This window comes from Homalodisca vitripennis, chromosome 4, assembly GCF_021130785.1.
Source record: "Homalodisca vitripennis isolate AUS2020 chromosome 4, UT_GWSS_2.1, whole genome shotgun sequence".
In the NCBI taxonomy this organism is placed as follows: domain Eukaryota; kingdom Metazoa; phylum Arthropoda; class Insecta; order Hemiptera; family Cicadellidae; genus Homalodisca; species Homalodisca vitripennis.
In genome coordinates, this window is record NC_060210.1 from 186622789 (window position 1) to 186636013 (window position 13225).

General features: G+C 34.5%; 1 protein-coding gene across 3 annotated transcripts; it reads right to left on the minus strand.

Annotated features, from left to right (window-relative positions):
- Nucleotides 1-1775: 1775 nt before the first annotated feature.
- Nucleotides 1776-12772, minus strand: LOC124360776 (lysosomal acid phosphatase-like). Of its 3 annotated transcripts, none has more exons than XM_046814661.1 (7): nt 12485-12772; nt 9370-9474; nt 8211-8450; nt 6616-6684; nt 5183-5309; nt 3985-4208; nt 1776-2102 (listed from the first exon to the last, which is right to left on the minus strand). In XM_046814661.1, exons 1-7 carry the CDS (start codon nt 12650-12652, stop codon nt 1938-1940), a joined length of 1098 nt encoding a protein of 365 aa, XP_046670617.1. In that variant the 5' UTR covers nt 12653-12772; the 3' UTR covers nt 1776-1937. The 3 variants fall into 3 exon arrangements, with proteins under 3 accessions (XP_046670617.1, XP_046670615.1, XP_046670616.1); XM_046814659.1 differs by having other exon boundaries at nt 6466-6684; nt 12485-12771; XM_046814660.1 differs by lacking the exon at nt 9370-9474 and having other exon boundaries at nt 6466-6684; nt 12485-12771.
- Between the last annotated feature and the right edge of the window lie 453 nt (nt 12773-13225).

Genomic DNA, 13225 nt, shown 5'->3' on the forward strand with positions numbered 1-13225 from the left:
GTTTGTTCAATTTAAAATTCTGGTTTTCTTAATTATTTCTTAAACGGTTTCCAATTTGTCTCTCAAAGTATTTAGGATAGAGCTCGCTCTGGTTCGTCTGAGCTTCGCATGATGTTGCCCAGATCTGCTATATATTACACGTCTTTTGTAGTAACGGCATGTCGTCTATGGAACTCTCTTCCTCGTACCAAAACATCCTTAAAGAGTCGTCCTCGTTTCGTGGCTTCGGTGAAGGAGCACTATCTTAGGCGGATGGATGGGGCGGGGTCGGCATATGTCTCTTCGCTGCATTGGCATGGGTAGGGGTGAGGATAGTGTTTTCCTAATATACATTATATAAGAGTATAGTGTTATTGTCTTTTGTGTGAGTACGTGTTCATAAATGTTCATAATGATGCCCTTTTTATTATTATAAGACCTTTCTAGTTTACATTCTTCAATAAAGTTGTACTTTTAGCTGTTAAAATTGAAAACTTTTACAGTAAAATGTGTTTTTTTATTGTTACTTAAAAATTATAATATGTTGTTTCAACAGGATTCCGAACATTTGCCATTGTTATAGTTAAAAAAAAGCATAAAACAACGTTTTTTAGGATTGAAATCTGTCCTCCTCGTCAGGTGGGGGAAGTATTAGTACATAAAAAATAGAGAACGGAAAGATGAAATGAAGGGAAAAAGGGTTCAAACAAAAACTGCTTGCAGTTTAGTCCAAGTCCCGAACACAAGTCACGAGTGCGAGAAACACCAACACACATCACACCGGCATGGATGACCGTGACGAAGAGGATAGATTCCAATCCTCGAAACGTTATGTTGTAATTTTTGTTACCATAACGATGTAAAATATCAGAAATCCTGTCGAACCTTCCATCGTCAAAAACGATCTTTAAAGAAAGAATTTTGTTTTATTCTCTATATGAGGTTAAATGTAAAAAAGAACAATGAGGTCATAATTTCGCCTCAAATAAAGAAATATTTCATTTTACCTGCAGTCATACCCCGAGTAAACAGTACAATGCATCTGTCTGATGTCAACGTCTGATCAGCTTTGGACTGCATCAGACCGACCATCCCTTGGAACAGTTCTCCTGGTATTGATTGTATTAAAAGATGGATAGGAATGTTAGCAAAAGATAATAGCTTTGGCGGAGTATCAATAATTTCTTTTTGATGATAAACTTGAGTAGATATATGTCTTATCCATTTGGACTGGAAAACATACAAATAGTTTCAGTAACATATATCTATCTCCTTGTAGTCTTGAGGTTCACCACTTCAGAGTCAACTATGGTGCTCATAGATCTATTCAATGGCTGTATGAGGAAAGACACAATGGATATTAATACTCAGTTGCAATTTTGAACGAATCCCGTCTTTTTGACACTTTCACTTATAAAGTGACGCAGACTGGGAGGCACTTTTATTATGGTGAAAAAGTAGTTCTGAATGTGAAGTCTTATCTTAGAGGAGGAAATTAGGACACATTAATCGAGAGAATGACATATATGACACTGTCCTATGATACGATGTTATTCTCGTGAAGGAATCCTCATTTTGTAATTTTAATTTAGTATACTTTCTACTGTCCTAAGCATATAAAGTATTAAATGTGTAGCTGACAACATCATCATATATTAAATACATAAGACCTTGATTATCAGCAGTGAATAATTTACTGAAAATGTTTAAAGCTAAATGTAGACCAATACATTTTAAAATTCAAGTACACCGGAATTGTAGTTTATTTTATTTTCAGGGGAAATAATAAAAAATTATTCTGTATTGTTCTATAATCTCGTATTTTACATATATATTATCTCCCTAAATACCAAGCACATTATATCTATTTAGTTAATTATTATTACAGCGCAGGATCCAAGACTTTTCTAATGAATTTAATATTATTGAATATAATAAAGAAGCCATAATATAAAAGTTTACGCTGTCTTAGATATAAAATTGCATTCTTCCTTCCAATTTGTGATTTTGTAATATTTCTCGGTGATGTTCAACAACTGGTAAAGATCACAAGGTGGATCACAGCCTTGGATGTCGACATCCATGGGTCCCCACTCTGGAGCGGCTCCGTCAACGAACATCACCTGAAAAAAAAACGACTTACTTAAATTTTAAGGAATTTAAAACACATTGAACATTGTACAGAAACTAAGTTTTAGTACATCGTAGTTATCTCTTAGTTTTTACGTTATGTAGTTATACAGAGAGATTACAAATTTCATGTTATAGAAGTCTATATTATGTATACTGTATTTCACATTTTATGCATTTAACAATATATTATTTCTTGGAAATGTACTGTCAGTAGTTGTCTCAGTATGAGGCCTCCTTTTGTGCAGTGTAAATAGTTCATTTCTCTATAAGTAAAATTCAAACAAGAACAAAAAAGTCACACACTTGTGCTCGGGACTTGGCTAAACTCCAAGCAGCTTTTGTTTGAACCCTTTTTCCCTTCTTTTCTTCTTTCTGTTCTATATTTTTTATGTACGAGTACTAATACCTCCCCCACCTGACGAAGAGGATAGAATCCAATCCTCGAAACGTTGTGTCATACTTTGTTTAACCATAACGATGGCAAATGTTTAAAATCCTGTTGAAACAAAATATTTAAATTTTTAAATAACATTCAAACAAAATATTTTACTGTAACAATTTTTCAATGTTAACAACTAAAACTCTCAAGTTATTATTTATTAAGGTAAGAAAATGGGTTTTTATTTTCAATTTCAGTAGTTTTCTAAGGGTTTTAAAAGGATTATCAAAAACACTTTACAAAAGAAACGATGATGTATTAAATTACTAGCATTTTCTATCTATCTCAATGTAAAAGTTGCCCCAAAAGTCTAACTAAGTACTGGCTTAGTGATAATTCAAACTAAGAATACTGATTTTTGTCTTAAGTTAACTAAAAATGCAGAACATAGTGAACCATTTATATTGATTAATTAGACATAGCCGTTTTGATGAAGTCAAAAACGAAGCTGCACATATTTTTCGGGATATTTTTACAAAAATGTTAAATGTGTGGTTGTGGTATTTAAACGGTATTAAATTAAGCATGCATTATTAGTTTTGGCCTTTTTCAACGATTGCCCTCATGGCAGCACTTAAAACTTCTGCATAACTTAGGCACCGAACATAAACCCCAAAACAAAAGCCTACCCCGGTCAAAATTGTATATACATATAAAAATATATGTGTGACTTTTGCATATGCTGTAAAATTCCACTTGCATAAACGATAAAAGATCCAGAAAACCCTAAACTAGTTGAAACTGGGGGAAATCGGTCTTATAAATATCACGGTCTAAGGACGTCAGTCAGTTTGGTACCATGTTTTGTTCCATTATGGCGGATGTTCAATCTTAAAAAATTACAACTTTGTTTCCTTATAAGGCTAGAGTAGAATTGTGTTCTTGAATGTTTATTTCCTGAAAATTTTCTTATAAACAGTGTTTTTGCATCTTGAACGTTCTCGAGATATTGAGTATATTTAAATCCCAAGAAAATAAATTAGAATTTCAGTTGTTTCAAAATCTATCTACCCCTTCCAACTGAGCCGGAAAGGCAAATTTATTATAATTTCGCCTAACGCTGATTATATAAAACATATGTAAACACTGAAAAAGCATATTAAAAATTGAGATAAGCTTTATTTGCATTTCCGTGAGGTTAATCATTTGAATGGTTCCAATATTCTTGTATACTTTTCACAATTATCTGCAGCCAAAATTGTTATAACCCTCATATAAGAAAAAAATCAAATATTTGCCCTGCTTATAATTCTTTAGGTATAATTATTCTTTCCTCAACTTATAACAGCCTAGGTCAATAATCATCACGTGCTTCCATCACAAAACAAAAACCCTCTGGATATATTTAATTTTCGTTCTTAATTACGCAAATAATTTAATTTTAAATTTAAATTGCTTGGTGAAAATCTTGTGTTTGACACCCTATAATTCACCTCGATGTAGAATTGGTTAGTGTCCGGATCTCGGTGGAGCTCGTAGATCAAGGCAGAACCAGTGCTCACGAAACCAATCTCTTCCAGCGATCGCTGCCCCAGCATCGCCAGTAGGGCCAGTAGCGTGTAGTCATGGCCGGAGTAGTAGTACATGCGTGTGTCCGGGCTCAGCGTGTTGTTAGCCTTGGACTGCATCAGGCCTACCAACTCTTGAAACAGTTCTCCTGGAAATTGAGTTGCATTTTAAAATCAGATAAACCAAAATAATCACTAGCTCTTATAATTTGATTAAAGTCAATTTTTAAAAACTTATAAATAATGTATTTGCCTACTTTATATAGAAGTAGATTGCCATACGTCAATTCTTGCTGTTGAAGAAAATCTTAGCGTTGAAATCAGCGCTACTTGAGTAAAACCCCCAAAAATATTAATGTTGAATTTGATAAAATACTAATCTAAAATCTGTTAAAAATGAAGGTAGAATTTTTATAGTGAAATTAAATTTTTTTAATAAACTGAAATTTGTTTGAGTTTGAATTAAAATTCTCATTCTAATAAATTATATCAAAATGGAAAGAAGATGCTGTTGAATGCAAATTATGTTTTCAATGAATGTAAAATTTAAACAAAGATATTTACTCTACATAATTAATTTTAATACATTCTTTATCTTTAATTTAAATGTTTTCATCAACAATCAAATGTTAATATTATTTTTTCTTACTTTCTTTTAATCTTGTATCATCCAAAATTAAAAAAATATGTAAATGCACTTAAAGTATTATAATGCTGATATAATGGCAAACCGTACGGTATACATTCAGAGTTAATTATTTTCTTCTAACTAATTTAATATCTCACATTTAAATCTCAATTCTCCACCTCATTATAATTGTCCATTTAATAGGAAAAATATATACCGACGCATTATCTAAACGTTTATATTTCTATTTCTACAACTAAGATAAATAGAGATTACTTCATTTTATTGCACAACTATTTACGATATTATGTTTGTGATTATAAAAATTATTATGGTAGACAAAAAGATTTTTTAATTATTAAAGAATATATTTTGAAATTTAGAAAGTGTGCATATAGAATATAAATGCTATACGTTATTAAATTTATATAATATTATTTTTTATAAAATAAAAGGTTAAACTTTCTCTAAATTATAGAACGTGTCTTCATTTACCTTCCATATACTTGATCTGGTCAAGAGAATCTGTAAAGAGTGCCTTTGCTATCTCAAACCACAGAGAAGATATCGGTTCTGGATATATCTTGTTGGCCCAGTCTGGCAGAGGAAGTCCATTATTTGACTAAAATAACATCTACATTAATTACAGGACATCATGTTTCGCCCGAGAATTAACAAAGTTATCATTATGTATCAGTAGTAAAAATAGTCAAATCTAAGTGTCTGACAACATGTTATTTAGGGAACAGACTGCTGGAATGTTCGACTACGTATTGACACGTTGAAAAGAACTTTCATTCTTTGGAAGACCGGTTACTATAAGGGAAACTATTACAAAAACATAATAATGTGATAGAAATGTCTAAAAAGCCCTTCAACCAAACTAAGTATTTAATTAGAGCCTTATCATGACCTTTCTCATCCTATCAATCATTTATATTCTGTACAGAAAATTTTGTATATTATACATAAACTTTTGCAAAGGAGTATAATGGTAAAATCTGTAAGTTGAGCAATAAAAAATATATTGTGTGAGTGTATGTGTGTGTGAAATGAATATGAACAGAAAGACCGGAAACGAAAAAAGATATTATAATTTAATAATTTTGATACAAAGCTAATTAACTACGTGATCTGAGTTTGTAATTTCAGGAAGCCCTTTTTAAATAATGTGCTTAATATTGTATAATTTAGAAAATTAAATTAGGGCTATAATGAAAATCAGCTGTTTGCTGGCAAGAGACTGATTATTTTGAAGTTGTAAGAGATTGGTAATGTATATTACATGTGATTTATAGTTAGATTTACCCAAATACATTTCTGAGTAAACATAAAAGGAGCCACAAACTAGTATGTTCCTATTATACTACTGTCAATATGAAACTTGTTGTGCTGTAAAATATAATAACTTCAAACAAAGTCATGCACCACATGTTTAGTTTATTAAACCTAGAAGTAATTAAAGTGAAAGCCCACGCCCTTAAAATCTTTAAACCAATCGTCACAAACCCATTTCCTGGAATTAAGTTTTCCAAAATATAAATACTACACAATGGAGACAAAATTACTCAAAAAGACAAAGACACCATGACTCAGTCTCCTGTTTTCGGTCCTTTTTCTACCCCACTCCCCATATCCGATTCAGCGAATCCTTGACAGATCTGCATGCGTATGGGCTTGCAACAATACAATGCTGAATACAACAGCACAGGCCGTATTGTAGGCACCACATTCTTAATAATAATCTTGTTAAACACGGACATTGTTTAAGAACTTACTGCGTGTTCCAAGGACTCCCACACAAGAAACACAGTTTGTATCCTGTATGCTGATCCAACATTTTTTACCAATAGACGTTCGTCTATGCCCGTGTGAGGAAGGACGTAGTCTAAGAAAGTGGTCAGAATGGAGCTGTACACTTGATTTACCTTCATCAGGGATAATTTTTGAGCCTCCTTAAACTTTGGACACAGATTGTTTCCATCAATTAGCACCATCTGAAATATTAACTAATATTAACATTACGCCATATATTATTGGCATCATTAATCTGTGAAATTATGTTTATTAAGGAGAGTTTCCTTCTTCGAATAAAATATTCATTTTCTGTAAATCTAATAAATGGGTAAAGTAAATTGAGGTAGATCTTCATAATAAGATATCAGAAATCTTTTAAATTGGATTCTCAATAAAGCAGAAGCACTTTATTTTCTATTTCTACAATACAGAACTCACTAGTAATATTTTAGTTGCCATATTTAACTAATGCAAATGGTTTCCTCTTGTCGCCAAATCTGGTTTAATTTGAAAAACTATGTTCTACTTGGGTGAATAACAATAACAATACCACTCTATTTTATATTTCTCTACAGTTAACACTAGTAATATTTTAGTTATCATATGTAACTAATACATCGAATGGTTTCAGATTTTTCGTCAAAATCTCGTATTTTTTTTGCTGTCTTCAACATTTATTTTTCAGGCTACGTTCTTGAAAGAAATCGGGTGATTGGATTCTGTAAAAAACCAAAGGAAGGCTACTGACAAAAGAAACCTCTCTTGATTTTAATATTCTTCGAAAGGATCTATATTGATCAAGGAAAACGAGTAATTAACAAAACTATATTACGATGTAAAATAAGGCCACCAAACATTGTTATTGTTTGTTTATGACTCTAAATTAAATATGCAGGACCAGTTATATTCCTAGATAGTCTAGTTCAAGAAGATAAAGATATATTATATTTTTCTTTATATACGTATTCTTTGGGTGGAACTATAGACAATCTGAGTTGGTATCGTTACTCAATTTGATTTTTGTGTACATGAGGATTGCCGAAGAATAGTGCATGCGTTGGCATTAATTATTTTTGGCTTGCTCGGATTTATCTGGTAGGAAAAGCAGCTGACATGTTTCTTAGTTGGAAATTCCAAGAGTAAATATTCTTTCCCGTTTAGTCGGAAGATAGGTATATTTCCTTCATCTGAAAATAACAACTGAAGGAGGTTTATTACGAGCACATATAAAATGTTATTGTAATTGATTACAACCTAGTATTATGCTTTCTACATCCTCGTACTTTGCTTGAGTAGCAGTTATCTGTATACAGTGCGTTGTGTCACAATGACGTTATCACGTTTTCACAGATTTTTTCTGATGTCCGTCATTGCAAAAATTGAATGATTGAAATTATTTCATTAAAGTACAGGTCTGAAAGTCGGATATTACTATAAATATTACATAATGACTTTTATACTGCATTTTAGGAAACATGTTCAACAAACGACAATGAAACAGTGACAACAGCGTATTTGGAGATTTTAAGTGATACTAACTATGAGATACACACTTTGGCCATCTGTCAATGTGTCGTTATAAGTCTACACATATGGTGACATTAATCAGTACAAAATTAACTTTGAAAAATTAAATTGTCGAAAAACCTGAAGCTTTTAATGAATATTACGTAAGAAACATAACTTGCTTGAGCTTATATACATTTTATATCTTCATATAACTAACCTCATGATGATCGAATAAACTAGGAAAAACCGGGATGGGTTGCCAGAGCAGGTGTTCGTTCCACACTTGGTATCCTGCAGGAGGAAATAGTCCGGCCAGGAACAGCTCGGCACTTTGTAAAGCGCGTCCTACAAATGAACTTGAAGCCTTGAATTCATCCGGTTGGTAGGCTTGGTCCAGGAATCCGTCATACAAGGACCTAATAATCTGTCCCAACTTGTACATTTGAACTCGACCAATCTGTAGACAGTAGTCGGTTTTGCAATAATGTTATAATGGTCAAACCAAAGTAACACCCCTAAGGTTATTTCTTATCGTCTTTAAACAGTTTAAGTATAACTGTAACAATATTATGATCTGCTAAAAAAATAAAGGTTTATTAAAGATTTCCTGCCTAATTATTTAATATTTTTCAAGTTATTTTAAGATTTTTTTTGTTTTCTCCTTTGAGTGAAGTAGACGTCTAAAACCTAAACGAGTAAATAAAAGGAATTTTGATTTAAGAGACAAGATACAAGTTGATAGATGTTTTTATATTCAATTAAAGTGGTAATGAAACTTTAAGTACAAATTCTCGTTAAATACCAAAGATATAATCTATTTTTAGATTTTCGAAACACTTTATGCAGTGTACAACATAATTAACGTTAATATAGCTTTTTATTCACGTTTTAATTCAAACTTAATTAAAACACTTATACTAAGAATATTTTAAATGGCCCATGTAAAAATAAGTATGCATTCTGTTAGTCAAACAATATTCTGAATGCAACAAGATTTTACATATTTTTTATTTTATCTAGTGGAATAAGGATTTTCATTGTTTTAAAGAAAATCGTGTTTAAACACCTAACAAAAAATATCAATTCCGTACATATAAACAATAAGGGAATAACGCAAGTGACCGCAAATTATTGCTTTGTGTATTTTTTACGCAATAACAGAGAAAGGAATAAGATTCATTGGAAAATAGTGAATATTATTATTAAATGAATCAAACACATTTATCTAGAAATCCACTTTACATCTTTAACTATTACATAGGTGAAAGGTTTTGCCGATTACGACCTTCCTTATTACTTTACCCGTTGTAAATGTAAACGTAAAACAAGCCTATAAGTGTAGTGAGGAAAATACAATTAAAAAATGAATGCCATACTTGAGTCAGTTCCCCCTCACCAAAAGGCCATACGCTTGTGTCATTGCTTTGGTACAGGCTCGAGGAGAAGGTGTTAAAGGGTGCTATGCTGCCATGACGAGTAACCTGCAACACGAGTAGAACTGCTTAGCTTTGGTACAGGCTCGTGGAGAAGGTGTTAAAGGGTGCTATGCTGCCATGCCGAGTAACCTGCAACAAGAGTAGAACTGCTTAGCTTTGGTACAGGCTCGAGGAGAAGGTGTTAAAGGGTGCTATGCTGCCATGCCGAGTAACCTGCAACACGAGTAGAACTGCTTAGCTTTGGTACAGGCTCGTGGAGAAGGTGTTAAAGGGTGCTATGCTGTCATGCCGAGTAACCTGCAACACGAGTAGAACTGGTTAGCTTTGGTACAGGCTCGTGGAGAAGGTGTTAAAGGGTGCTATGCTGTCGTGCCGAGTAACCTATGAGTCACCTGCGACACGAGTAGATCTGCTTAGGTTTGGTACAGGCTCGAGAAGAAGTGTTAAAATGTGTTATGCTACCCTGGTGAGTCACCCGCAACACGAGGAGAACTGCTTAGCTTTGGTACAAGCTCGAGAGGAAGGTATTAAAGGGTGCTATGCTGCCCTGGTTAGTCACCCGCAACACGAGGAGAACTGCTTAGCTTTGGTACAAGCTCGAGAGGAAGGTATTAAAGGGTGCTATGCTGCCCTGGTGAGTCACCCGCAACACGAGGAGAACTGCTTAGCTTTGGTACAAGCTCGAGAGGAAGGTATTAAAGGGTGCTATGCTGTCATGCCGAGTAACCTGCAACACAAGTAGAACTGCTTAGCTTTGGTACAGGCTCGTGGAAGAAGGTGTTAAAGGGTGCTATGCTGCCCTGGTGAGTCACCCGCAACACGAGTAGAACTGCTTAGGCTTTGGTACAGGCTCGAGGAGAAGGTGTTAAAGGGTGCTATGCTGTCATGCCGAGTAACCTGCAACACAAGTAGAACTGCTTAGGTTTGGTACAGGCTCGTGAAGAAGGTGTTAAAGGGTGCTATGCTGTCATGCCGAGTAACCTGCAACACAAGTAGAACTGCTTAGGTTTGGTACAAGCTCGAGAGGAAGGTATTAAAGGGTGCTATGCTGCCCTGGTGAGTCACCCGCAACACGAGGAGAACTGCTTAGCTTTGGTACAAGCTCGAGAGGAAGGTATTAAAGGGTGCTATGCTGCCCTGGTGAGTCACCCGCAACACGAGGAGAACTGCTTAGCTTTGGTACAAGCTCGAGAGGAAGGTATTAAAGGGTGCTATGCTGCCCTGGTGAGTCACCCGCAACACGAGTAGAACTGCTTAGGTTTGGTACAGGCTCGAGGAGAAGGTGTTAAAGGGTGCTATGCTGTCATGCCGAGTAACCTGCAACACAAGTAGAACTGCTTAGGTTTGGTACAGGCTCGTGAAGAAGGTGTTAAAGGGTGCTATGCTGTCATGCCGAGTAACCTGCAACACAAGTAGAACTGCTTAGCTTTGGTACAAGCTCGAGAGGAAGGTATTAAAGGGTGCTATGCTGCCCTGGTGAGTCACCCGCAACACGAGGAGAACTACTTAGCTTTGGTACAAGCTCGAGAGGAAGGTATTAAAGGGTGCTATGCTGCCCTGGTGAGTCACCCGCAACACGAGGAGAACTGCTTAGCTTTGGTACAAGCTCGAGAGGAAGGTATTAAAGGTGCTATGCTGCCCTGGTGAGTCACCCGCAACACGAGGAGAACTACTTAGCTTTGGTACAAGCTCGAGAGGAAGGTATTAAAGGTGCTATGCTGCCCTGGTGAGTCACCCGCAACACGAGGAGAACTACTTAGTTTTGGTACAAGCTCGAGAGGAAGGTATTAAAGGGTGCTATGCTGCCCTGGTGAGTCACCCGCAACACGTGTAGAACTGCTTAGCTATGGAATATACATAATACTGCTGAAAGGATGATCTGGAATATCAGGACAATGTGCAGGAATCTTATCTTTCAGGACGGCTCCAGTGTATCAGGTCGGGTCAGTCTCAGTAGACATGGAGACCATTCACTCGTGGAGTCCCACAGGGTTCAGTCCTTGGGCCACTTCTAGTCTCACTGTAATTAGATAACATTACTAATCAAATTAATCATTCAAATTTTCACTTATATACAGGGGGTATAACAGTTGGCCGCTTTGGGATGTAGTACTTGTGGCAATAGAATGGAATGCAATTTGAATGAATGCAAGCGTGTTTTGAATTAATAGTAGTGTAAATATGGATAAAGTTATATTAATCAATGATGCCTGTTTTTTAAGGTAAGATTAAATTTTATATGTAATTTAAATAAATGGATTTATGTTTAGTTATAAATGTATGTATGTTAATTTAATTTTTTATGAGATTAAGTGGTAGTGAGGACTTTATAGTCCTAACTTCGACTCTAATAAAGACAGTTTTCATTTAATTTCATTCTGCTCTGAGTTCGAACGAAAAAGAGCCTGATTTAACAAACTATAATTGAAAACCCTTACTTAAAAAAGTTTAAGCAACATCTTTCCGCAACATCTTACCAAGTTTAACAACAGGATTCCCTCATACGTTTTGCATAACTGTATTATTTGTATTAGAGTATACTATTAGAGTATTGTATTGGTAAACAGTAGTTCCTGCAGTAAAAGATTAATCTACGCCGATGTTTTTCTTCAATAAATTTTTAAAATTATACTTGAACTTTTCCTGGATTAGGTATTTAATCTTTATTTAAGCGTTGCTACTCATTTTAAATATTAAAGCAAATTTATGGAATAACTGAAAATCTAATTACGCTCTGTTTTTATGGATTCGAAGTGGAGATTAAACCACAAATTACAAAAATTATCAGTGTATTTGTAACATTTTTACGCGATGGTAACTTGCTAAAAATGTTAAGCAACTTACATAAATTGTTTCTGTTTTACTAATTGGCTTCTTATAAATTCTTATCGTTGCCAATCATTTACACAAAACCCATAAGAAAAACCGTAAGATTGAGCAACATGTGGTAATGCAATCGAGTTCTGTGGTTTAATATTCGTAATTTTCATACAGTTCGTGATTATGTTTCTGCCGGATTATGAGAATATAAGATATAAATAAATATTATACTCACAACAGCAACAAACTGTAGCGTCGGTACTGATCTAGTTCCTGTTGAGGCACTTCTGGGAGCTACGTATTCTTCAGGGTTGGCTGAACTGTCTAGGCTGGCTAACACCACAGCCACTATGGTAGATAGCCAGAGTAAGTATGCTGGCATTTTATCCGTGAGGCCTGTCATTGATGCATTACATTTAATAAAAGTTTTAGTGAAATCTGTTGATGGAATTCTGGAACGGTCAGTATTCACTACTAGCGCGGTGCATTACAAACCAATACGCTATCTCGTCAATACATACAATTAAGAACTAATCTAGCCTAATTAGTGGCAAAGTCAACGCAGGATAAGATAGCAACCTGTAAATTTATTAATTACCTGAATATACCAACGATTAGACCAGGAATGATTTTTATGGAAATTGATAAGGGTGTCCTAAAGTAAGCGATAATATTCAAAGTGGGGATAGGCAACCCAATGACCTACCCAAATAACAAAAACATGATCCTAGTGTAGGTCGTTTAGTACTAGTACTAGTTTACTAGATATTGACACTTTTGTAAACTACAAAGACGGCTATTTAAGATGAATTATTTCATGCACTACTGCTACAAAACTATGAGTTTTATTATAATTCTTCTTCAAATTACAGTTTAGTTCAACTGAAAGAAAGGTCAATAACATCACTGTTTTTTAATTTACCTAAAATGATTTTGGCATTAAAGGCAAACATCTTACTGAACTGGCGTACTTGTG

Coding starts and splice junctions, on each gene's coding strand:
- LOC124360776 (XM_046814659.1), bottom strand. CDS start 12,652: ATGACAGGCCTCACGGATAAAATGCCAGCATACTTACTCTGGCTATCT. Junction 9,475..12,484: donor CGCTACAGTTTGTTGCTGTT/GTGAGTATAATA, acceptor CTCGTGTTGCAG/GTTACTCGTCATGGCAGCAT. Junction 8,451..9,369: donor GTGAGGGGGAACTGACTCAA/GTATGGCATTCA, acceptor TACTGTCTACAG/ATTGGTCGAGTTCAAATGTA.